This window comes from Labeo rohita, chromosome 2, assembly GCF_022985175.1.
Source record: "Labeo rohita strain BAU-BD-2019 chromosome 2, IGBB_LRoh.1.0, whole genome shotgun sequence".
NCBI classification, from domain to species: Eukaryota; Metazoa; Chordata; class Actinopteri; order Cypriniformes; family Cyprinidae; genus Labeo; species Labeo rohita.
Genome location: NC_066870.1, coordinates 29904465 through 29928214, shown reverse-complemented (window position 1 = coordinate 29928214; position 23750 = coordinate 29904465). Strand labels below are relative to the sequence as shown.

At 37.1% G+C, this 23750-nt stretch overlaps 3 protein-coding genes across 3 annotated transcripts; 2 read left to right on the top strand and 1 right to left on the bottom strand.

The window, feature by feature from the left end:
- Positions 1 to 1153: 1153 nt before the first annotated feature.
- Positions 1154 to 8524, top strand: adhfe1 (alcohol dehydrogenase iron containing 1). Its single transcript, XM_051133374.1, has 14 exons — positions 1154 to 1283; positions 1668 to 1717; positions 2295 to 2347; positions 2625 to 2678; positions 2899 to 3053; positions 3159 to 3355; positions 3521 to 3598; positions 3698 to 3803; positions 4025 to 4177; positions 4333 to 4431; positions 4801 to 4879; positions 5618 to 5714; positions 6081 to 6238; positions 7637 to 8524. The coding sequence occupies exons 1-14, from the start codon at positions 1231 to 1233 to the stop codon at positions 7718 to 7720; spliced, it is 1416 nt and encodes a 471-aa protein (XP_050989331.1). The 5' UTR covers positions 1154 to 1230; the 3' UTR covers positions 7721 to 8524.
- A 128-nt stretch (positions 8525 to 8652) lies between these two features.
- Positions 8653 to 13345, top strand: si:dkey-97a13.12 (uncharacterized). Its single transcript, XM_051133387.1, has 5 exons — positions 8653 to 8984; positions 9074 to 9114; positions 9207 to 9365; positions 10773 to 10858; positions 10933 to 13345. Exons 1-5 carry the CDS (start codon positions 8918 to 8920, stop codon positions 11081 to 11083), a joined length of 504 nt encoding a protein of 167 aa, XP_050989344.1. The 5' UTR covers positions 8653 to 8917; the 3' UTR covers positions 11084 to 13345.
- A 247-nt stretch (positions 13346 to 13592) lies between these two features.
- On the bottom strand, positions 13593 to 22176 carry vcpip1 (valosin containing protein (p97)/p47 complex interacting protein 1). Its single transcript, XM_051133363.1, is given in 4 exon segments — positions 13593 to 16193; positions 19145 to 19231; positions 19454 to 19705; positions 19708 to 22176. Coding segments are annotated over 4 exon segments (3327 nt in total). The 5' UTR covers positions 22043 to 22176; the 3' UTR covers positions 13593 to 15540.
- Between the last annotated feature and the right edge of the window lie 1574 nt (positions 22177 to 23750).

Genomic DNA, 23750 nt, shown 5'->3' with positions numbered 1-23750 from the left:
TTTACATTTTAATTATTTTTATTTTTAATAATTTTTAATTATTAGTTTTCCATGGTTGTTGACATTTCTGTCTTAATACCTGGGGGGGGTATATGATCAGAGGAAGGTTAAGTTTAAAATAAAAATGTTGAAATGTAATATATTTTTCTCCTGTTCCTTATTTTAAATGGGTCATAAAAAATATCAATAATTATCGATATCGACCGATATGAAACGCCGATATCGTGATACAGTTTTCAGCCATATATATATATACACATGAACTCTTTGTATTGTATTCCAGTTCAACACAGTTAGGGTATGTCGAAAAACTTTCATCTCATTTTCTCCTCAAACTTCAAAATTGTCCTACGTCGCTGCAGAAGTACTGACGTAGTGTTTACAAAGTGAATGTGAAAAAAAGAAGATCAAACGCCCTTTACAAAAAAGTTAAAATAGCGATGTAGGACGATTTTGAAGTTGGAGAAGACAATGAGATGGGAGTTTTTTGACCCACCCCAACTGTCTCGAACTGGAATACACAGAGTTCATGCAGAGCTAGACAAGATGAGCATTTGAGGTTAAGTTTATAAAAATTTTTTTTTTTTTTTGAAAATAACCTAGAACCGGAAACTTTGCTAGAACCGGATCGTTTAGAGCTCTTTGAAGCTGCATTTTGGAAGTTCAAACTCGCAGGCACCATATGAAGTCCAACATATATGGAGAGAAATCCTGAAAAGTTTTCCTCAAAAAACATTTCTTTACAACTGAAGAAAGAAAGACATGAACATCTTGAATGGGGTGAATATCTGTAAATTTTTGATCTGGAAAACTCCTTTAAGATAATACACTAAAATAATATTGTAAGACCAGCAAAACGAGCTGTTTTGTACAGCTAAAAATAGATGAAGACGGATGAGACCGGAAGCCGGACCCATAAAATTTACAAAAATTGTCCACTCTTACGGAAACATAAGGTGAATACAATAAAGGAAGACTTTGACTTTTTTTGTTCTGCTAAAAAAAAAAGGCCTATCGCTATAGAAACTTGCAGTTAAAAATAAACGTGTGAGTAAAAGTCCCGGTCATATAGTTACATATAAACAGACATTTCTATTTCAGTCGTTCACCTGCATAAACAGTCACGTTTCCGCCTCAGTCATGAGCGCATACCTGTCAGCAGGTGGCGGACGGACACAGTGCGAACTGTAAGTGCGCGGAGGCGCGCAGTAGCGGGCGCGAGCAGAAATCATGGCAGGCGGTGAGAGAGTCGCTCATCTGATGCGTCAGCTTGCGAGCGCGGCGTAAGTTTGAATCGTTCACTTTACACCGTCAAAGTATTAAAGTGTGTCAGTTTTAATGAGTGCAGTTTCAGATTTCTCTGTGTATGGGTTATGCAAGTAGACTCTTCTCAGTGCCCTTGGAGTTGTAAACAGACCCTTAAAGAGACAGTTCACCAAAATAAATTCTGACATATTGTACTCACCCGTGTGTTATTCCAAACCTGGATGACTCTCTTTCTTATGTGGAGCAGAAAATAACATAACAAGCAGAATGACAGCCTCAGTCTCCATTTAAATTTATTGCTTATTGTTTAAGAGTGGTGACTGATTTAACCTGCCAAACATCTCTCTTTTGTTTTTCACAGAATAATATGAAATTATAACTACTGAATGCATTTTTTGTAGGTGCAGATGCCCAGCTCATTCGCAAGCGTATTCACACACTTACAACCGAGGTAAAATATTTCTGTGATTTTTCTCAGATGTACAAAAGTATGTATTGCACGGTTAATGTACCACTGAATATGTTGTTCTGCTAATTTATGCTGTCTAAACCACAGAAAAAATGTGTGGAAGCTGCTGAATCATATAGAGAAGGACTTAGTAAGCAGGAAAGAGCGTAATATTTTGACAAACTAAAGTTAATAGGTAAAGATACATGCGAACAGTATTAATAAAGATATTACACCTACCTGACCAGAAACGATAAAAACAAACATGAATGTTGTCAAGATTCTTGCCCTGGAAGTCCTGGTTCAGTTTGGCCAACCACAAACACCTTAGACAGTTTTTTGCACTCTTCTTCTTGATTTGTTATAACTTTTGGCAGTCTATAATACTCCAAATGTTTCCCGGTCTCACCGATTAGTACAGCCCAAAATATGACAATACTTGACCATTTTCAGCAGTAGTAATCAGCAAAATAAGCACGTTTCACTTGGTTCAGTGGCTTTGTTTACACTCAGTGCTTCCAATATGGCCTATTGATGACGTGTCATGAATAGTTAGTGTGAGTGTGTTTTGTGTGTATAGTTTCTACAGGTGAGGCTCATATGTGTGAACGGAAAACAGATTATGCATTTGAAGTAAGTGCACAACATACATGCATTTATTATTTGATAGTTATGCACTGTGAAAGATAGTTTCATCACTTGAAGTAGTGTTAAATATTTTATTTATAGTACAGTTATTTATAGTGAAACACTTTTCTCTTAATCAATGTTAGTCAGTTAGTAAATCAGTATAATTGTGAGTCTTATTATCTGGGTATTACATCATAACATCAAAGATCTTTATACTTTGATAATTTAAAATCTCATTATTAATGTGGCTATCCATTTCATTTTTGTTGTTCTGTTTCAGATGGCTTGTTCGAATATCAGATATGGAGCAGGAGTTACCAGAGAAATTGGCATGGTAAAGGAATATTTAATCTGAAAATAAAATTGTATCATCATTTACTCCCTAATGTTGTTTATGTTTTTGTAAGTGCACCAGTTTGCAGGCACTGAACTGATTAAGTAGACTGTTATTGCTCTTTATATTGCATAAAAATCCCTGTTCAGTTGATTTCAGTTTAGCTTTGGAGTTGTCGGTCATTAGTTGTGAAATTTTCTGTTTTGGCTGATATAATCAGGATTTGCTGAATTTGGGAGCACGTAATGTGTGTCTGATGACGGATAGGACCTTGTCTCAGCTGCCGCCGGTTGCAGCAGTGCTGGAGTCACTGACAAAACACAGAGTCAAATACAAGATCTATGAGGATGTGCGAGTAGAACCAACAGACAAAAGGTGAATGTGTGCACAGAAAATGTCCCTGTTGTCAGTTTTAGTTGATGTCCATATAAGCATTTCAGATTAAAAACAAGTGTGTGAAATCAACTTTTCTCTATACAGCTTTAAAGCAGCGATTGATTTTGCCAAAAAAGGACATTTTGATGTGTATGTTGCTGTGGGCGGGGGCTCTGTGATTGACACCTGTAAAGCAGCCAATCTCTATGCATCTCATCCAGAGGCAGAATTTCTAGACTTTGTCAACGCACCAATCGGAAAAGGAAAACCCATCACAGCCTCACTAAAGCCACTAATCGCTGGTACAGAGACAAACAAACAAAAATGTTATTTTTCCTTTTTGTCTCTCTCTCGGTATTAACAACCACTGACTATAGACTAATCATTTAAAAAGTCGTGCACATATGCTGATACATTATACATACATGTTTTTAATGCACATTTTTTGGTGTCTGTGTATGTGTAAGTTCCTACTACAGCTGGAACGGGGAGTGAAACCACAGGAGTGGCAATCTTTGACTTTGAGGACATGAAGGCCAAAACCGGTTTGCAGAAACATTTTACTCATTAACATTTCATCACAGTTCTCCGTATAGGTTTAGATTTAAGATGACATAATGGTTAAAGGGTGTTTGTCTTTTCAGGTATTGCAAATCGAGCCCTAAAGCCCACTTTGGGGATGGTGGATCCCCTACATACTCTTCACATGCCATCCAGAGTGGCAGCTAACAGTGGCTTTGACGTGCTCTGGTGTGTCTTCACATTATTTATTAACCATGTTCTAACTAAGGCAACAATGTACTATAAATTTCTTTACTGTCACTTTTGATTAATTTGTTGCCTCCTTGCTGAATAAAAGAATGTGTGTCTTTAAAAAATACGACTAACCCCCACTCGGTTGTGTGTATTTTTGATATTTAAGTTTAAATTATGTTATTCATCCTGCTTGGTTTAAATCTTTCTCTTTTTAGTCATGCATTAGAGTCATTCACTGCATTGCCGTATAACCTAAGGAGTCCCTGCCCATCCAATCCCATCAATCGCCCAGCTTACCAGGGCAGCAATCCAATCAGTGATGTTTGGGCAAGACATGCTCTCAAGATCGTTGCCAAATACTTGAAACGGTATGTTTCTGCTTTTAAGATGTATATAAATCTGAATTAGGTCATATGTTTTGTAGTTCAATGAATATCTGGGTACTCAAAATATTTGAAATATATTTTAAAAGTATTATATTGAAATGTAATAATGTTAAAATATGAAGATGCATGTGTTGTAGGGCGGTGCGTGATGCTGGAGATGTGGAGGCTCGCTCCAGCATGCACCTGGCCAGTGTGTTTGCAGGAATTGGCTTTGGCAATGCAGGAGTCCATTTATGGTAATTAAATAGAACTAACATTAAATTAACATCCAAAAAAGAGTTGATTCTGGTAATGAGTTTGGCAGCATTAAATCGCAACACACTTACGAGACTGCTAATGGAATCACTAGTGCTACGCTGTAGTAATTTTCCATATTTGTGTACGTCAGACAGCACAGGTGGACTGAACTTATTGCTGTGAGGCAACAGCTCTTGTTGAAAGATAGCGACCTTAATGCCGCTTTTATGATAACACCTTTAATTTCATTCCAATAGGAAAATCACATGTTCAGTTATGTCCTTACAATAGTTTTATTTTTCTGTTGATATGTATTTGTGGAAATGATCTGATAATGTGTTGGTGACTTTTTGTTTTCTTTGTTCAAGTCATGGAATGTCGTATCCCATTGCTGGGAATGTCAAAACTCACAGGGCTAAAGGCTACAATGTAGAACATCCAATAGTGGTAAATATAAAATGTATTACACTACCTTTTAAAAAATCGGGGTCAGTATGTTTTTAAGTTTTGTTAATGAATTCTTTAGTCAGGATAAAATAAACTGGTTCAGTAGCAGTAAAGACATTTAAAGGGTTACAACAGATTTCTCTTTCAAATAAACATTATTTTGAGCTTTCTGTTCATCAGAAATTCCTGGAAAGATATGTCATGTTTGCCATAACAATAACATACAATACAATAAAATAAAATAACAATATGATTTTTTTATTTTTTACACCAAATCAGCATATTAGAAAGATTTCTGAAGAATTATGTAACAGACTGGAGTAATGGCTGCTGAAAATTCTGTTCTCGCTTCCCAGGAATTTTATTATTTCCCAGGAATTAAATTTTTAAATATATTAGAATTGTTTTAAAGTTATTTAAAATTGTAAAAAAAAAAAAATAAATAATAATAATAATTTGAAATTAAATTGTACGATATTAGTTTTTACAGTATTTTTAATCAAATAAATGCACCTTTGGCGAGACTTTCAAAAATAAAATAAAATAAAAATTGACTCCAAACTTCAGAATGATAGTGTGTGTCTAAACTAATGCACGCAATATCGCACAATATATATACTCTAATGTATTATAATAGCAATATTAGTACTAGTACTTTCCAAGTAGTTTTTTCAAATTCAGTGTTTTTTCTTCATGGCAGATTCTCAGTGTTTTTCACCCTATGCCATTTTCTTTCAGCCTCATGGACTTTCTGTAGTTCTTACTTCACCTGCTGTTTTTGCATTCACTGCAAACATGTGTCCTGAGCGCCACCTGGAGGCAGCAGAAATACTAGGTAAAACACCTTGAAGCCTAAACTCAAAACTGGGTCAAATATAGTCTTGCTAGCCAGACGTTCAGACTGTTCAGTCAGCGATCTGTGGGCGTGACGTCTGAGGCTGAGACTAGGTCAAATATTAACTCTGTATGTGATAGTAGTGTATAAAGATGTCACAGAAAAGCTGCTAAACAAATATATTAATGTGTACTGCTGTATTGGAAAGTTAAATGTTAATTGTGTAAAACATAAATTTGTAGTATGTATTGATTGTATGTTATAATTGGCTATATTTTCTGTAGGTAATTTTGTAAACTATTCTATATTTGAAACATTGTATGATTTAATTGACCATGGTTAATGTTGGTGTATATGTTTTATAAGGTACTAATGTGAGTAACATCAAAAAGGATGATGCTGGTCGCGTGTTGGCCGACACTCTCAGATCGTTTCTGTATGACCTGGAAGTGGAGGATGGCTTGTCTGCAGTTGGCTACACTAAAGAGGACATTCCATCTTTGGTGAAGGGCACCATCCCTCAGGTCAACATATCACGTCGCATCGCAGTACTAAAAAACACCACAGAGATCATTTTTTGCTGAAAGATGAAATTCTGCTCCATCAAAAATCACCCAAGCAGCTTAATCACCAAGAAATATGACCATTTAAAGGGCTGAACTCCCTCAGCTAAAGTGACCGTTTAGCAGAAAGATACAACAGCTATAATAATTATTATAACTATGATTATCTAATATTTGTAGAATCTCAACTTTTTGTGAACCAAAGCTAAAATTAAATGCACATTATGTAAGATTTTTTGATTAAAATGTCCAAAAATCACTAGAATAGTGTTAAATATTTTGCTGATGTGTGTCAAGCTCCCAAATGTTTCCAATAATTGTTAATTTTTTTTTATCTTATCCATGAACATGACGTTTTGCAGAGTCCCATTGAATTACATTGATAATGTAATGATACCACACTCAATCACGGCTTCATCAAACTACGTCTTTGATTCGTTGTTTGTTTTGAAAATGCACCATTTGATGGCGAAAATTAACGTATTGTGCCTTTAAGAAGCTATTTTTTCCACAATTTTTTTATTGTCCCTCCCACTTTAAAGTATATTGAGTAAAATTAAAATGCAGTGTACAAGCTAAATCATTAATGCTAATTTTAATGGCTTCACAGCAGGGTCAGAAATTACATTTCCCATTCATTTCCAGGGGCATTTTTTTACATTTGTGAGGGGAATTTTTATAATCACCTTATTATTATAAAAACATACTATGTTGTCTTTAATTTTTAAATACTTAAATTTCCCGAATTTCTTTAATTAATATTTTAAACTGTTGTCAAAACAATAGACTGTTTAAAATTGTGTCTAAATTATACATGTAAAAAACAAGAGCTACTAGGGCTGCAATATTATATTGATATAGAAAACAATATAACATTTTTTAGTTTCATTTTGGGTATGGGCACGAAACATCTTTTATTTTCATCGTATCTGCACTGTGTTTCAATTCATGAGCGTGCGCACTCAACAGCAGCTCCGGCATTTTCAGCGCTGACTAATCTAAGCGCCTCTGATTGGCCAATGCATTCCTACGTTCAACAGAAAAGCATTTGATTGGTTACAAGGCTCAACGCTGCACAAAACAGTACATAAAAGCAAACTGATGCAGTGAGCGAATCTAAATGTAATTCCGCGAATTGACACTTTTCATTAATTTCACATTTCATTTTAATCTTGTCAGCCGTAATACATTGTTTAATTGTGCATGGGCATTTTTTGCCCTTTTTTAAATTTATGCCCTATAGCCCTAGCTTAAATTGCAACACTCCAATGCTTACAATATTATACCAATCAGTATCACATTTTATAGTGTGCTAAAATGATCTCAGAGTGATTGAGTTTGTTTGTGTATGTTTGACAGGAGCGGGTAACTAAACTGTCTCCTCGAGCTCACACTGAAGAGGATCTGACCGATTTGTTTGCAGCATCCATGAAGCTTTACTGAGCAAACTGAAGGACATTTTAACACACTGACGGGGTTCTTAGAAGCACAGCCTCTAATTAGCTGTGCTGATTTTATGATGTAAGCAGAGACACTGATCTCAACACTCTGACCTCACTGACCTTTAATCCTTCCAGTGATGTCACTGTCCTGAGAAAAGCAGAGACAGTAACACACTCACGATCAGGTACTGTATTCTGCACACCAATCGAAATATAACACATACATACATGTTAAATTAATTGGCAGCATATTTAAACAGAATTATCATTGTAACATATTGGTAAAATACTGCACAACACACACACATACATATGCATACTCTCTATTCACTCTGAGTATTAAGGCTGATTTGTTAATCAGAGTGATTTAAGCAGGCTGGATTTAAATGAGTCTAATCTAAGAATCAGGATTAGACTTAATCTAGTAAGCAACATTGTTTTTCAGATGAGCTGTTTTATTTCTTAAATCAACAATGAATTAAAACTGATTAATGCATTCAGATTCATTCATTCATGCTGTACGGAAATATTCATCTGAAGTGAGAAACCCTTAAGTTTTTAAGTTTTTGCATTTTGATGATGCAGATGTCATAATATTTTCTCTATGAATGTGAGTCTATATCTCAGTATTAATTAATATTAATAATTTAGACAAGTGATTTTATTTGAAATGAAGCTAGAAACATTAAAAAACAAATTTAATAGAGTATATAGATTATTGCATGAACGATTATGCAATCAGAATACCTGTTTGAATATTTCTTACTGTATTGCAGGCTAATAAAATATATGAAATATGACAATATTAATATTTTGCTGTGCCTTTTTTGACATACATGAGATTCTCTATGTTTCACTGAAGGACTGGGTGTAGGATGTGAAGTTTCATGTTATGTGTTAGTGGTGTGAATGAATTACTGTGCAGAGAGAGCATGTTATTGGAGAGCTTTGGTTTCTGGAAGTGTGTGATTGGCTGATGAAAGCTATGACTTGAAGCATTTCAACAGTTAATTGAAGTGTAACAGATTTAAATAGATTTAAGAGTGCTGTTGTTTCCTAGAAAAGCACCTAGCCAAGATCCTTTAATGTGTGTGCGTACAAGAGAGTATTTAAAGAGGGGAGAAGACTTAGCAATAGCAGTGACTCTGAATAAAGTGTCTCAGTTCTTCTTTCAGCTTGTGTGCTGTTTGGCTTCATCATGCAGCAGATCTACACACAGAGCCATGAAGAGTTTGAGGTGTTCACCACTGTACTGTCGCCTCAAGGTTAGTAGTCTTTTGTTCCTCACTTTTATAATTTCTTATTTATTTCTTATCATTCCTTAACAAAATTTGAATTGAATCTTTCATTTCAGTTTGTCGGAAGAGAGTAATATTCAAGCACCAAGGAGAAATGGTAACACAATTTATGCTGCAGTATCATGTAATACAACAGTTTATACTACAGAGCTGATGCCAAAGACTAAATATGATTTTTGTGTGTGTGAGATGGTAGTGACAGCAGACTACAGCGCAGACTGTGAAGAAGAGCTGTGTGTCCGTGCCGGTGAGGTGGTGTTGCTGCTGTATCAGGAGAACGCTGACTGGTGTTACGTCCGACTTCAGAGCGGAAAGGAGGGATACCTGCCCACAGCCTGCTTCACTATGGTACTCATGCATACAAACAAATACAGTGCATGAATAATATACTACATGGTCTAAAACACACGTTCATTCTGGAAATAATTTACCTACTTTAAAATAATATACTTAGGTGCAAACTGAAAGTAATGTTTTTTTTGTCACTTTAAAGGGATAGTTCACACAAAAATGAAAATTCTGTCATTAATTACTTACCCTCATATCGTTCCAAACCTGTAAGACATCTGTTCATCTTCAGAACACAAATTAAGATATTTTTGATGAAATCCAGAAGCTTTCTGACCCTGCATAGACAGCAACACAACTGAAATGTTTAAACGGGCCAGAAAGGACTGAGATTCACGATGCATTAAGAGCCGGGGGGTGAAAACTTTTTGAATTTGAAGTTCAGGGTAAATGTAACTTATTTTGTCTTTTGGTGAACATGTAAGTATCTTCTAGAGTTTCTGAAGGGCAGTAATGAATGAAAGAAATTAGGTTTTTAGGCAAAATAAGAAAAATTTTCACATCTTCATACTCATCAAAAGTTTACACCCCCAGCCCTTAATGCATTGTTTTTCCTTTTGGAGCATCAGTGAGTGTTTGAACCTTCTGTAATAGTTGCATATGAGTCCCTCAGTTGTCCTCAGTGTGAAAAGATGGATCTCAAAATCATATAGTCATTGTTGGAAAGGATTCAAATACAAAAAAACTGCTGGAAAACCAAAGAATTTGTGGGATCTGAAGGATTTTTCTGAAGAACAGCAGGCAGTTTAATTGTTCAGGACAAACAAGGGATTCATGAACAACTAGCAATAAACCAAAAAAACACAGCTGTGTTTCAGGTAACAACACAGTATTAATAATTAATTGTATACACTTTTAAACAGGGTCATTTTTATGAATTCAACTATTATTTTCTCTTGTGGACTATATGTAAACATCTTTTATGTGAAATATCTTATTCAAGTCTGCACTAAATAAAAAATAACATTTCCCTCTTATTTTGGTAAAATAACTAACATTTTGCAGATTCTGCAAGGTGTATGTATACTTTTGACCTCAACTGTAATTAAACACACTTCGATTGCTACTATAAACACTTCTTGTTTTCTAGAAAGGATTTCTGCTCGATTTGTTTCTACAACATTTATTTTAAGATGATTATTTATATCATTTGCTTCAGTGTGCGAGTAGGACATATCAGTTTCAGATTTCAAGATATTCCTTTTGCAAACCGAGATGGCTTAAATCTAGATAAAAACTGCGTTAACTTCTCAAGATGTTTGGAACATTAACAACAAACTGGAAACCTGAAGTTAACTATGTTTTCTATTGGCACACTACAGCTAAATATATAATTACCCATCTTAAAACATGTTTTTTGAAGAACCTTTATATGTTAATGCGTAATAAACGTGTATATGTGTGCAGAAGCAGGAACCATTGAGGCCCACTGTGACTCAGGCGCCACATAGCTTCACGCAAGCATCGTCTAATGGTCGGAGTGGCAGTTCTGGGTGAGTATTTATTATGTTGTGTAATCAGATTTGTTTTTGTCATGTTACATCATCACTGGTATTTGTATTTCTAGAGGGCGCTCTCTGAAACTGCCGAGGCGAGCGTCTCTGTCAGGAGTGCCGGGTTCACCTCGATTATTTCAGCGGCTGCTCTCTCGTCGACGTAGTGACGGACATGCTGTACGTTCGATTGGCTCTATCAATCCTGCGTTTCATCCTGACTGATGCATCTAACCCTAGAGCTCTGCCTTTCTCTTCCAAATGGGTCACAGAAGAGCAGAATCTAGGACAGTGTGACACTAAAGTTGAGTTGTATGCAACTCCTTCAGATTTGGAGATAAAACAGAAGTTTGGTGTCCTGATTAGGGTTTGGGGCCTTTGTAGCTTGTTCGCGGCACTGAGCCTGCAACTGGTATCAGGATTTTTACTATTACTGGCCACATGTAAATATGTACAGTAAATATTGTGATTTTTATTGGAAATATCACACCCTTCGTCTATGAACATATTTGTTTGAGTATATGTATGTTTTGACTAAACATGCAGAAAGACTACAATGATTTAGAAACTGTTATTAGATAGTATTAGTAGACATATGTATATATATATATATATATATATATATACAGTTAAGGTCAAAAGTTTACATACACCTTGCAGAATCTGCAAAATGTTAATTATTTTACCAAAATAAGACAGAGATCATACAAAATGCATGTTATTTTTTTAGTACTGACCTGAATAAGATATTTCACATAAAAGACATTTAAATATAGTCCACAAGACAAAATAATAGTTGAATTTATAAAAATGACCCTGTTCAAAAGTTTACATACACTTGATTCTTAATACAGTGTTGTTACCTGAATGATCCACAGCTGAGTTTTTTTTGTTGTTCTTTGGTGATAGGCCACTTTTCTTAAGAAAAATCCTTCAGGTCCCACAAATTCTTTGTTTTTTCAGCATTTTTGTGTATTTGAAGCCTTTCCAGCAATGACTGTATGATTTTGAGACCCATCTTTTCACACTGAGGACAACTCAGTGTGACTCACTGAATGCTCACTGATGCTCCAGAAGGAAACAAGATGCATTAAGACCTGGGGGTTGAAAATGTTTGAATTTGAAGATCAGGGCAAATTTACCTCATTTTGTGTTCTGGGAAACATGTAAGTATCTTCTGAAGGGCAGTACTATATAAAATATGATATTTAGGCAAAATAAGAAAAAAATACACATCTTCATTCTGTTCAAAAGTATGCATCGTTAATGCATCGTTTTTCCTTCTGGAGCATCAGTGAGCGTTTAAACCTTCTGTTATAGTTGAATATAGTCCCCCAGTTGTCCTCAGTGTGAAAAGATGGATCTAAAAATCATACAGTCATTGTTGAAAAGGGTTCAAATACACAAAAATGTTGAAAACCAAAGAATTTGTGGGACCTGAAGTTTTTTTTCTGAAAAACAGCAGCCAGTTTAACTGTTCAGGACAAACAAGGGACTCATGAACAACTATCACTAAACAAAATTTTGCAGATTCTGCAAGATGTATGTAAAGTTTTAACTTTAACTGTATATGTATAATATCACGCCTCTCACAATCTATAAGAACACACAAAAAAATGCACTTACAGAGATCAATTTACAATGGAAGTGCTATAGAATTTTATAGAGAGTATTAAAGTGTATGTCCATTTAGATTTCCAGGTAAAGTGCAACACTTTTTAATTGGTTCTATTTGACCCAAATGTTTTTTAAATCTGCATATTACATAAAAAATGATACATGATAACCTTAACATAGCACAAAGTATCTAAACTAAACTTTTTTGTCCCGAATTTGTCATTTCCTATACTGTTAAATGATGCTGTTTATTGATGCTGTTTAATTTTTATGGGCTTTTTTGCTTTTATTTTGAGGTTGGCACACAGCTGTGACTGCTGCAAAATTTCATGAAATGAAACGTTATTTTGTAATTCACAAAATGGAGAAAAATGTCAACATTAATTTGGTAATATGTAACAATTAGGTTCAATTTGTGCATGTGTGATGTATCATGAACTACCAGTTAACTATTTGTACAGCGTTTATGAAAGTTAACAATTACATGTATTATTGTTCACATTCATTCATAATACATTAATGTTACAGTAATTTTTACAACTAAAAATATAAAAAATGTATTCGTATACTCTCAGAAAGTTGTGACCAGTAAGTTTTAATTTTTTTAAAGTAATTACTTTTATTCAGCAAGGATTTATTAAGGATTTATCAAATTGACAGTAAAGACTTTTATAATGTAAAATGTTACTAAGATGTTAATAAATGTTTCTTGAGCATAAAATCATTCCATTAGAATGACTTCTGAAGGATCATGTGACACTGAAGACTGGACTAATGATGCTGGAAATTCAGCTTTGCATCACAGGAGTAAATTACATTAATATTTCACTTTTTTTGTATATTTTTGATCACATAAATGCAGCCCTGGTGAGCAAAGGAGACTCTTATAAAACATTAAAATTTTACTAACCCTAAACTTTTGAACAGTGGTTTATGTAGAATTTAACATCAGTCAAGATGGAAGGTATTGTTAATTATTTCATGTTAGCATGTTAGCAACTTATAAAAAATTATAGTAAGTGTTACCACTAATTCACACTGATGTGGTCCATTAGTGACTCATCAGAGATAATAGAAAACGGCATAAGAAAGTGATTGAGAAACAGCGACCACATCATTTCATACAGATGGAATAACTTTATTGTTGTTAGGCGAAAAGTAATCAAGCATGCAATCAGCAGATTTCTCAGCTGCGTAGAATCATCCAACTGTTTTACTGAAAAACAGAGGAGAAACAATCCAGAAGGGGGGAGAGAAAAAAACAAAACAGATTCAATATCTGTACAGATGAAAGTATAATACAATATATACCACTATTGTACACTGGAATACAATATATCAGGAGGGCAGCAGTCACAGAGAAACAACCTGCGCTTGAGTCTGTGTTACATGAAGCAGTAAAACATTTCTTTTGTGCTGCTCTTTACACCAACAAATATCAATTATGTTCAAGAGCTAATAAACAAGCCCACACAGAAAAAGTGCTCTGGTATAGATGTCGTCGACTTAAAAATCAAAATCCAATCTTTTAAAAGCTCATCAATCCTCCAACATCACGCTTGGCCTCGGACCAAAAGTCAGGCCTCGTTCCAATACTCCTGTCATACAGAAGTGTGTCACTGCAAATCGGGGAGGGTAGAAGACTCATTAAGGCTGTTAACAACAGGTTTGAGCACCTGTTTTTGGCAACACCGGGTTAAACGCAACAGCTCAGCAAAATTTCAATAGATATGGGTTCAGCACAATCTCTAGGATTTTCCATCCGCTTTATTCTCTACCCAGACCGAAGCACAACAGCACTATTAATCTGTTTTACTGTAAACGTCTTATTTTTTGGTTTATATGAATCAGTTGCCAAGGTGATGAGAAAAATCTCTCTCTCTCAAACAGAATGTAGATATATATTTTTCTCAAAAGAAAACATTTAAACCGTCCTTGACGCACATTCCACTCTACTTCAGCATATTAGCATGGCCTAACACACAGGTAACAACTTCACTACAGCGCTGAACTCACCCACTCGGCTACTTTCTGTTTAGATTTTCCCAGAATCTACATTACATTCCGATACTAAGTAAACTTGTATGAATTGTCTTGCACTGAAGAGTGTTTAAAGAAGAAAGGACATGCAAAACGGTACAATAAAACCAAATAGTGAGTCTGGGCTGCAACAAAGGCAACACTGAGAAATTCAAAGGCCAATTGGAGATTACACAAAACTCTAGAAACTCTATGCTGAGGTTTCTGTGCTCTGAGTGTGCAGTTGGGCTACTGAGTAAACGTGAAATGCTGCTTTTACCATGTAGTGTTCTTTGGATAGATTTTGCGATGAATTGTGGGGTAGAGAAGCGCAAAAGACGACTATATCACTAAACTGATTAGCTGACTAAGCTGTTTGTTTCCACAGGCTGGAACTGTGTTGAGGACACAAACATATGATCATGGAGACCCTGTTACCTACTAAGTGCACACAGATGCAGGGCTGAAGTTTAGACTCAGTGTTTTAGAGTGTTTCAAATTGGGTTGTGAATTAAGTTGATAAGAGAGCTGTGAACCCAGCAATGAGGGTCAAAGTGCACTTTGATTATTTAAGTACTATATGTAAAGACTAGCAAAGCTCAAGGATCCTGAAAGGATAGTTCAACCAAAAATGAAAATTGGGTCAACATTTACTCACCCTCATATCATTCTGTATACTTCTTTCTTTCGCGAAACACAAAAGAAGACATTTGGGTCCAATGTTATTTTGGACCCCTTTGACTTTCATTATATGGACAGAAAAAGTAAAGACATTTGGAATGACATGACGGTGAGTAAATGACTAGAACTATCTCTTTAAATTAGTGTGCACCATGTATATATTTTCGGTGGATGAAAGCCGACACTCAATTCCTGTAATAACCACTCCAAATTTCACATCTTAAGACTATTTAAGGAATGAGTTTCACACTCAAAGGACGCACGTGTCAGTAAATCGGCTGCACCATTATTCATTAGTTGAATCACAGTGTGTGTGTATGCGTGTTATGCCAGGAAGCTCACTCTGCTATGCGGGTAATGAAGTATCAAGATTGGTCCATGGGTTCGAAGGTGCTGGGAGGCTCCGCTCCGTGACTTTCCATATCCTCCTGTTTGTCAGGAGCCTCTTCTTCTTCCTTCACATCATGCCTTGCTGCAGTGTGCTGGCGCAAGTGTTTGTCCATGGACGCTTGTATGTTTGAAACCATCTCTTGCAGGCGCTGCCGCTGGGCTTCGATCACGGCGGGCTCAAGCCCCAATCCGCGGCCCTCGCGTAAAGTGAGCATGCCCGGAGCTACGCGCACCAACTCTTCCCCAGACAACGTTATTTCTTCGCCGCGAGCGCTGTTGCTGAGATCTACGCCGCTGCTGTGCTGCCGCCTGATTGGTGGGTGTTCAGGAGGGGCGGAGCCCAGTGAGTGACCTTTGCCTTGGAAGGCCGTGACGGTTTGCTCTTTCCTACGCACTGCGCCGCCGGCGCCCAATCGCAGGCCGTGGGCGGGGCTTCCCTCGCGGCTACGGGAGGCGGAGTCTGAACGGAGTTGGGAAAGGGCCTCCTGGACGAGCTCTTCCACGTCAGGGCCCACTGGAAAATGGCCGGCTGTGTCCACACACAGCTCCAAACGCTCCTCCGCAGCGTTGAACACAAACGTCTTACCCGACAAGTGGGGCAGTGTGCAATGCTTCCCGTCCAACAGACCTTAACACAGAAATAGAGATTATTAGCACAGTTTATTATTGTATGCAGTAGAAGTGGATGATATGAACAACTGAATCATTTTTCATATTGTCAGTTTCATTTTACAAATGTTCATATGTGACCCACAAAACCAGCCATGAGGGTAATTTTTTTAAAAACTGATATGTATACATCATCTGAAAGCTGAAGAAAGACAGAAAACATATTTGGCTGAGATACAAATATTTCAAAATCTGGAATCTGAGGGTGCAAAAAAAAAAACTAAATAGAAGTTTTTAGCAATGCATATTACTTATCAAAAATTAGGTTTTGATACATTTATGGTAGGAAATTTACAAAATATCTTCATGAAACATGATCTTTAATTAACATCCTAATTAAATTTTGGCATAAAATAAAAATGGATAATTTTGACCCATACAGTGTATTGTTGGCTATTGCTACAAATATATCCATGCTATTTACGACTGGTTTTGTGGTCCAGGGTCACATATACACATATATCATTGTTTAACAATTACAAAAACACACCCAGAGATTGCACGTATACACTATGAGATGGCAATTATATTGATTTTGTAAAACACTCCAAAAAAACAAGAAGTTAATTTTAGCTCACTCTTTTAAATAAAAGTGCCTGTTTTTGCTCTATTTCATCAACAAAAATAGTTTCAAACACAGCCACAGCAGAACTGTTTTGCATCTCTGAGCAAAACACTATGGTGTTTCATTACTGAATCAATCAGCCGTTTGAACGAATCGGTTGAATGACTCAATGACTCACTCATGTAGTGATTTGCTGCCACCAATTAGCGATTTTAGGTTTATATTTAAAGTATTTTTTCTCTTTTTTTCCCCAAAATCATTTCAAATATCACTATTGAATGTTTCGGTTTTAAAACATCAAATTACATCTAATTACATTTTAAAATATATTCACATAGAAAACATTTTAAATAGTAAAGATATTTCACAATATTACTGCTTTTGCTGTATTTTGGATCAAACTAATACAGGCTCGGTAAGCAGAAGAGAGTTCTTGCAAAACATTAAAAATCTTACCGTGCAAAAACTTTTGACTGGTAGTGTATATATAATAGGAACACCAAAAAAAAACACAAAAAAAACAGAAGGCATATAATCATTTGTTACATTGACCAGTTGAACTCAGATTTGAAAGGTAAGATGTTCTTGAATCTAGTGAAACACAAGATAATTTTATCCTGGAAAACATGATCATCAGGTTTTGCACAAACCTGTGGGATTCACGCAGCCTGAGTTCTGCTGTCATTAAACATTTACATTTATCCAAAGCGACTTAAACTGCGATCAAAGTACACATTTACATTTTTTTTAATCAGTTGTTGCTTTTCTTTGGAATAAAAACTACAACCTACAATATTCTCTACTGCTTAAGCTACAATAAAGCAAAAAAAAAAAAAAAAAAAACAACAATTACTAAGGCATTCTAAAAATGTGTTAATTTTTTTATTCAACTTCTCACTTAAATTATTATGCTGGTAGTATAATTTGTGAAGAAATGACATTGTATGAAATTTAAAAATCCTCATTTAAAAATGATTTTTAAAATAGCTTTTCACTACATTTCTCTGATTACTGGGCATGTACAGTTAATCAAAATTTTATTATTTTTAACTCCATTGCACTGCATCTCTCAGTGGCAGAACAAACAAACCAGAGGGTTACCAGAGGCTACTTCCACACCACAAACCATGAAAATTTTTCTATATTTTTAAGACAAAATAACCAGTTTTGAATTAGAACCGGTTTTCAAACCCCACCCTCACAATGCGGTGTTGCTACAAATGCTTTTAGCAGCACATGCAGTTGAGATCAAAAGTGTACATACACCTTGCAGAGTGTGCAAATTATTAATTATTTTACCAAAATAAGAGGAATCATACAAAATGCATGTTATTTTTATTTAGTACTGACCTGAATAAGATATTTCACATAAAAGACGTTTACATATAGTCCACAAGAGAAAATAATAGTTGAATTTATAAAACCTTTTTGACCCTGTTCAAAGGTTTACATATACTTGATTCTTAATACTGTGTTGTTACCTGAACGATCCACAGCTGTTTTTTTTTTTTTTTTGTTTAGTGATAGTTGTTCATGAGTCTCTTGTTTGTCCTGAACAGTTAAACTGCCCAGTGGTCTTCAGAAAAATCCTTCAGGTCCCACAAATTCTTTGGTTTTTCAGCATTTTTGTGTATTTGAACCCTTCCTAACAATGACTGTATGATTTTGAGATCCATTTTATCACAATGAGCATAACTTAGGGATATGGAACTATTACAGAAGGTTGAAATGCTCACTGATGCTCCAGAAGGAAACACAATGCAGAGCCGGGGTCTGAAAACTTTTGAACAGAATGAAGTTGTGTACATTTTTCTCATTTTCTCATTTTGCCTAAATATAATTTTTTTTCCATTTAGTACTGCCCTTTAGAAGCTACAGAAGAAGGTTCAAATAAACAAAAATGTTGAAAAACCAAAGAATTTTTGGGACCTGAAGGATTTTTCTGCAGATCAGCAGGCAGTTTAACTGTTCAGGACAAACAAGGGACTCATGAACAACTATCACTAAACAAACAAACAAAGCAGCTGTGGATCATTCAGATAACAACACAGTATTAAGAATTAAGTGTATGTAAACAGGGTAACTTTTATAAAATCAACTACTATTTTCTCTTGTGGACTTCATACAAACGTCTTTTATGTGAAATATCTTATTCAGGTCAGTAAAAATAACATGCATTTTGTACGATCCCTCTTATTTTGGTGAAATTATTAACATTTTGCAGATTATGCAAGGCATATGTAAATTTTTTAACTCAACTGTATGGTCTTTGTCATGCCAAACACAATTTAGAATTTTGAAAACTCAATTCAAATTGTGTGTGATAATGTAAAAAAACAGATTACCCATGTCTTTCTTCACAATATTGTAGAAGACTCCTCCTTGTTGGAACAGGTGAGGCAGTTTCTTGGCATATGACCAGACATCTTCACCTGAGAGAAACATAAGAGAGGAGAAAAGGAAACACATTAAATAGACAGGCCTCACACGTTTAGTAATCAGTAATTTCTGAAACATGATCTGAAATTACAGAAGAATTATCATGACTTGTAAAATACACAATCCAGAGAGTCAGACACACTTAAATAGATGTTGATTCTAGTATGACACAGCCTTCTCATAAAGCAGATCTATAACAGGAAGGTGTATCTTACCCATAAGTGCTGCCAGGAGACAGAGTGATGACATCTCAAGGTCAATGTTGTCCTGAAGTTCCCTGCTACTGGTGCGGCTGAGTCGTGGATCAGAGTGAGCGTGCGTTTGAGGCGCGTGAGTGTGCGTCTGGGTCATGTGAGTATCGGGCGAACTCTCTTTCAGCGCTTCCACAGAGATGCGGTCGCCATGCTGAAGCGCAACAGGCTGGTTCTGGTCCTCGGGACGCGGCGGGGGCAGCTCTCTAGGGGGAAGCCGTGTCGGATGCACAGCTGTCCGGGAGACAAGTTGAAGACCTGGATGATGGAGTTCTGGAGCTCACCGTAGGTGGTGTGTGGCTGGAGCGTAAGCATGGCCTGCCGGCCATCGCTGGTCGTTACGCGTATCTTCTTCTCTCCGCTGGTGGGCGGCACTTTGGTGGGTGTGGGAGGAGCAGAGGATGATGAAGAGGAAGGAGATGATGGGCGAGGATCCTGCTGGCGCAAGCGATCCGTGCTACGGCGCTGGGAGAGGGCGGCCTGCTCGCTGATGCTGTGCTGCAAGACTCTTTCGGTTTTGCTCATCACCAGTTCCTCTTTATGCAGGGTTTTGCCCTTTTGTCCAGTCAGGATGATTTTTGTAGGAGGGTGAGTGGCAGATTCACTCCCTTCTCTTCCATCCTGCACGTGAGCACCTTCAATGGCAACCGGATTGTATTCATCTTGGCTCCTCTTGGCGGTATGATGCAAAATGGTGTTCACCACTTTTTGGACTAGAATCTCACTTCCAAACTCACCAGGGAAGTGCTTCGTGACAAGTCGCATTGTCACATCGTAAACATTGCTGTTGAGCGTCGGATCCGCTTCGTACTGGAACCAATAAACGGTCTCTCGCACCACACGGCCGGCCCACTCCAAAGTGATGGGGAAAGCTTCGGGAAGATTGTCGTACTCCTTGCCTTCCCAGAAGTGTTTGAACCCACAGCCGCACTTCCCACCCTGTGAGCGAGTATTGGTACGGTCTCCGTCCAAATAAACCACGGAGCCGTCACCACGAACGCGGCGCACTGAAGTTCCATGACACCAGGTGCAAGCCGTGAGTGAGCTGAGTTTGTAGTCGGGCACTAGAACATCTTTTTCTGGGTTATAGGAACAAACCAAATTATTTAAAGGAAAGCTGTAGTTCTTGTCCGCTCGCAGCGTCCCGTGAGTCGATTTGGCCAAGTTGTAGAGTTTCCCTCCTGGTATGAGCCACTCCGCTGGCACGTGGAGCTCTGAAAGAGCATTGCAAACAAGGCAGCGATGGAGACGACCTTCCTGAACGGATTTCTTAGCCGCTTCCGTCACCTCCTCCGGCTGCACGCCGATCACTCCAGTGCGTCGATAGATGTACTGGTGGACGTCGGCGACTAGAGCAGGGTGGATGCCGTGCTTGTCCATGAAGACGTCCTCCATCGCGCCTACGAGACGCAGCAGGTACTTATCCTGCAGGCTCCGGTCGCCGCCAATCACACAGCTTCCGCTGGAGTCCAAGCTCACGTACTTGCGAATGAGCTCTTGAGGAACACCCCAAGCTTTCGGGAGCAGTGCAGCAGGTAAACGAGGCAAAGCCAAGCCTTTGATTCCCACTAGGGGTAGATAATGATTTCTGCCAGAGCTACTCCAGGCGATGCAGATGGGCTTGTTCAGAGTGCCATCTTTTCCTCGGCACTGCTCCTCTGGAACCAGGCCTGGCAGGAAGGTGGCGGAGTAATCGCCCGAGCTGCGCATACCGCTCAGGGAGTCCAACAGGATTATGGGTCTGTGGAGTACATTCGCCAGGCCGAATATGTGGATGTTCCTGAGGCCCAAAGGAACCCCTTCTGGAGGGACAAACAGCGGGTCACACTCATTAATGATGTCTTCCCATTCTGCGGCATCGATGAAGTCTTGGAAAAGGGCTTTGTAGTGATCAAGGTTCTGCTTGAAATTGAGTTTTAGATTTTCCCGGAGGGCATGCCAGAAGAGCTCACGTCCAACTAATGCCCTGGACACAGCATGGACCAGGCAGTGTCCGTCTCCGTCCACGTGTACGGGAATAAGACACTCTCTGTTCGAGTTTGCTTTCTTGATCTCCTCCAAAGTGTCATGTAGGTAGATCAGGCTCCCTGACCGGTCCCGTCCATACCCAACAGTGGACACATGCTCTTGTTCGATGAGAAATGCACGGTCCCCAAGAAGCGAGCATTCGAAGATCTCTCCCTGATTCATTTCCTTTAAGAGTTTGGCAGTGCCTGTTTGTTTGTCCATGCCATAGCGGGTGAGGATGGGAGAGAGCAGCTTGCAGTGATAGTTGGACAGTCCCATCACTTTAACCAGCTCTGAGCCCTTTTTAGGAGGGCCTGGCACACCCAGCAAAGCATTTCTCAGCAAATTATGAAGCACTACATCTGGGTCGGTCACTTCCTCCACATTTGCGAGGTTCTTCTGTTCGTGTCTCTGGCCGCATTCAGTGCACTCGATGCTCATGGAGGTGTGTGCGGGGAAGATGAGCTTCGCCTGGCACTGCGGGTCCGGGCACATCCCGCATAAAATGCGCCTGTCCTTCTGCTTTGAGCCCGGAATCAACGACATAGTCCAATCTAATATCTCTTCTGACGCAGCGGTTTACAAAAGCATCGCTGTCTAATCAATGACGGCCGACAGAAAATTATGTCACCTCACGCAGTTTCTGTTTTCCAGTAACAAACACAACACGGAAGCGGTTCTGTAACAGTGTGACCCTATGGGCGACACAAGGCATGCTGGGAGATGAAGTTCTTAACCGTCACAAGGCTAGAGGTCTTCTAACGACATTATTTTAAAAAATAACAAACTGTATTCTAATATTATACAAAAATTTTGGAGCTTCTATTAATTACGAAATCCAATATTTGTTTACTACCGACTGGGATGAATCATACGATAAAATAACAAAACTGACTGTAACAAAACTACAATAACCACAATACAGAGAAGGTCAAAGGTTGTGTTGTGTTTATTGAGTTCAGCGATCTTTACATGGGCGTGAGAACAAACCGCAGCTTCTTTAGATACATAAACAAACACTATTTCATACATTGTTTCTTTCTCTTTCTTTGTAAAAGACAGACGAATGTTTAAAGTTCACAGGCTAAAAGAAATAAAATGTAATGTTAAGATATATAAGCGGTAGAACATAATATTGTTTATTAAAATATGATCTAATATATATGAATTAAATTATTTTCTAGTTGAGATAATATTATTATTATTTTTTAACAAAAGAGACTTGATAATGGACATGTGTTTTGTGAAGAAAACAAAACAAAAACGTTCATAGGCTATTGTGAATGTAATCCTTTAATTGTGCATCTTTAAAAAATATAAAATATACTATATAATATAAAAAGTAAATAAAATAGTAAAGCTAGTTATGAAATTAGCTTTACAATAAAGTTATTTTTTATGCAATTCCCATTGCAAAATGCTATTAAACATAATACGTAATTTGCTATGTGGAGGAAATGTTCATAACTTGTTATCCTTAATTGTTAATTGTTATCCTTATTTTAAGTAATTTCCAATAAATCATTAATTTTGTTGAATTATGCAAAAAGTGTTCGTAGAGTATGCTAAATAGTACATAAAATGCTAGCTGAAAAATTAGTTTTATTAGACTAAGTACCCAGCAAACACAACAACATTGTAAAAACGTTTTTTTCACGTTGTGAAAAGGTTGCAATAACGTTTTTTCCCGACGTATTTAATACGACAAATGTCGGGTTTTTTTAAACGTTATAAATACGTTTTTTCACAAAGTTTTTGCAAGGTTGTATTTTGGTTACTTTTATGACGTTTTTAAAACGTTTTATTCCAACGTGCATATTACGTTATTTTAACACCTGAATAAAACGTCCCCCGAAAGTTGTAGTTTGGTCTGGTTTCATTTTCTTAGTAGACGAACGTAATATTTACGTTTTTTTGACTACTTAAAGAAAACGTTCCAGGTTGGTATTTTTACAACGTTTCTAAAACGTTTTATTTTGGTTACATATATATATATATATATATATATATTTAAAACGTTTTTAAAACGTTGTACTACAACATTACCTAATTGCAACCAAAATACAACGTTGTGAAAAGTTGTAAAAACGTTTTGTGTTTGCTGGGTAGTGAGTTAGCTAGTTTTTGTGTAAAAAAAAAAAAGTTTAAATATCCATTACAGAACCCCATAATAAATAAACTGTAATGTAGAGGAAATATTCACTATAACTACCAAATATAACTACTGAGAATATGAATAACGAGTTCATAAAAA

What these genes read in the sequence shown, in the direction of transcription:
- adhfe1 (XM_051133374.1), top strand. Translation starts at nt 1,231, where the DNA reads ATGGCAGGCGGTGAGAGAGTCGCTCATCTGATGCGTCAGCTTGCGAGC. An exon ending in AGTGGCTTTGACGTGCTCTG is followed by an intron (nt 3,804 to 4,024) that starts GTGTGTCTTCAC and finishes TTCTCTTTTTAG; the next exon opens with TCATGCATTAGAGTCATTCA. An exon ending in GGAGGCAGCAGAAATACTAG is followed by an intron (nt 5,715 to 6,080) that starts GTAAAACACCTT and finishes ATGTTTTATAAG; the next exon opens with GTACTAATGTGAGTAACATC.
- si:dkey-97a13.12 (XM_051133387.1), top strand. Translation starts at nt 8,918, where the DNA reads ATGCAGCAGATCTACACACAGAGCCATGAAGAGTTTGAGGTGTTCACC. An exon ending in CCACAGCCTGCTTCACTATG is followed by an intron (nt 9,366 to 10,772) that starts GTACTCATGCAT and finishes ATATGTGTGCAG; the next exon opens with AAGCAGGAACCATTGAGGCC. An exon ending in GGTCGGAGTGGCAGTTCTGG is followed by an intron (nt 10,859 to 10,932) that starts GTGAGTATTTAT and finishes TTGTATTTCTAG; the next exon opens with AGGGCGCTCTCTGAAACTGC.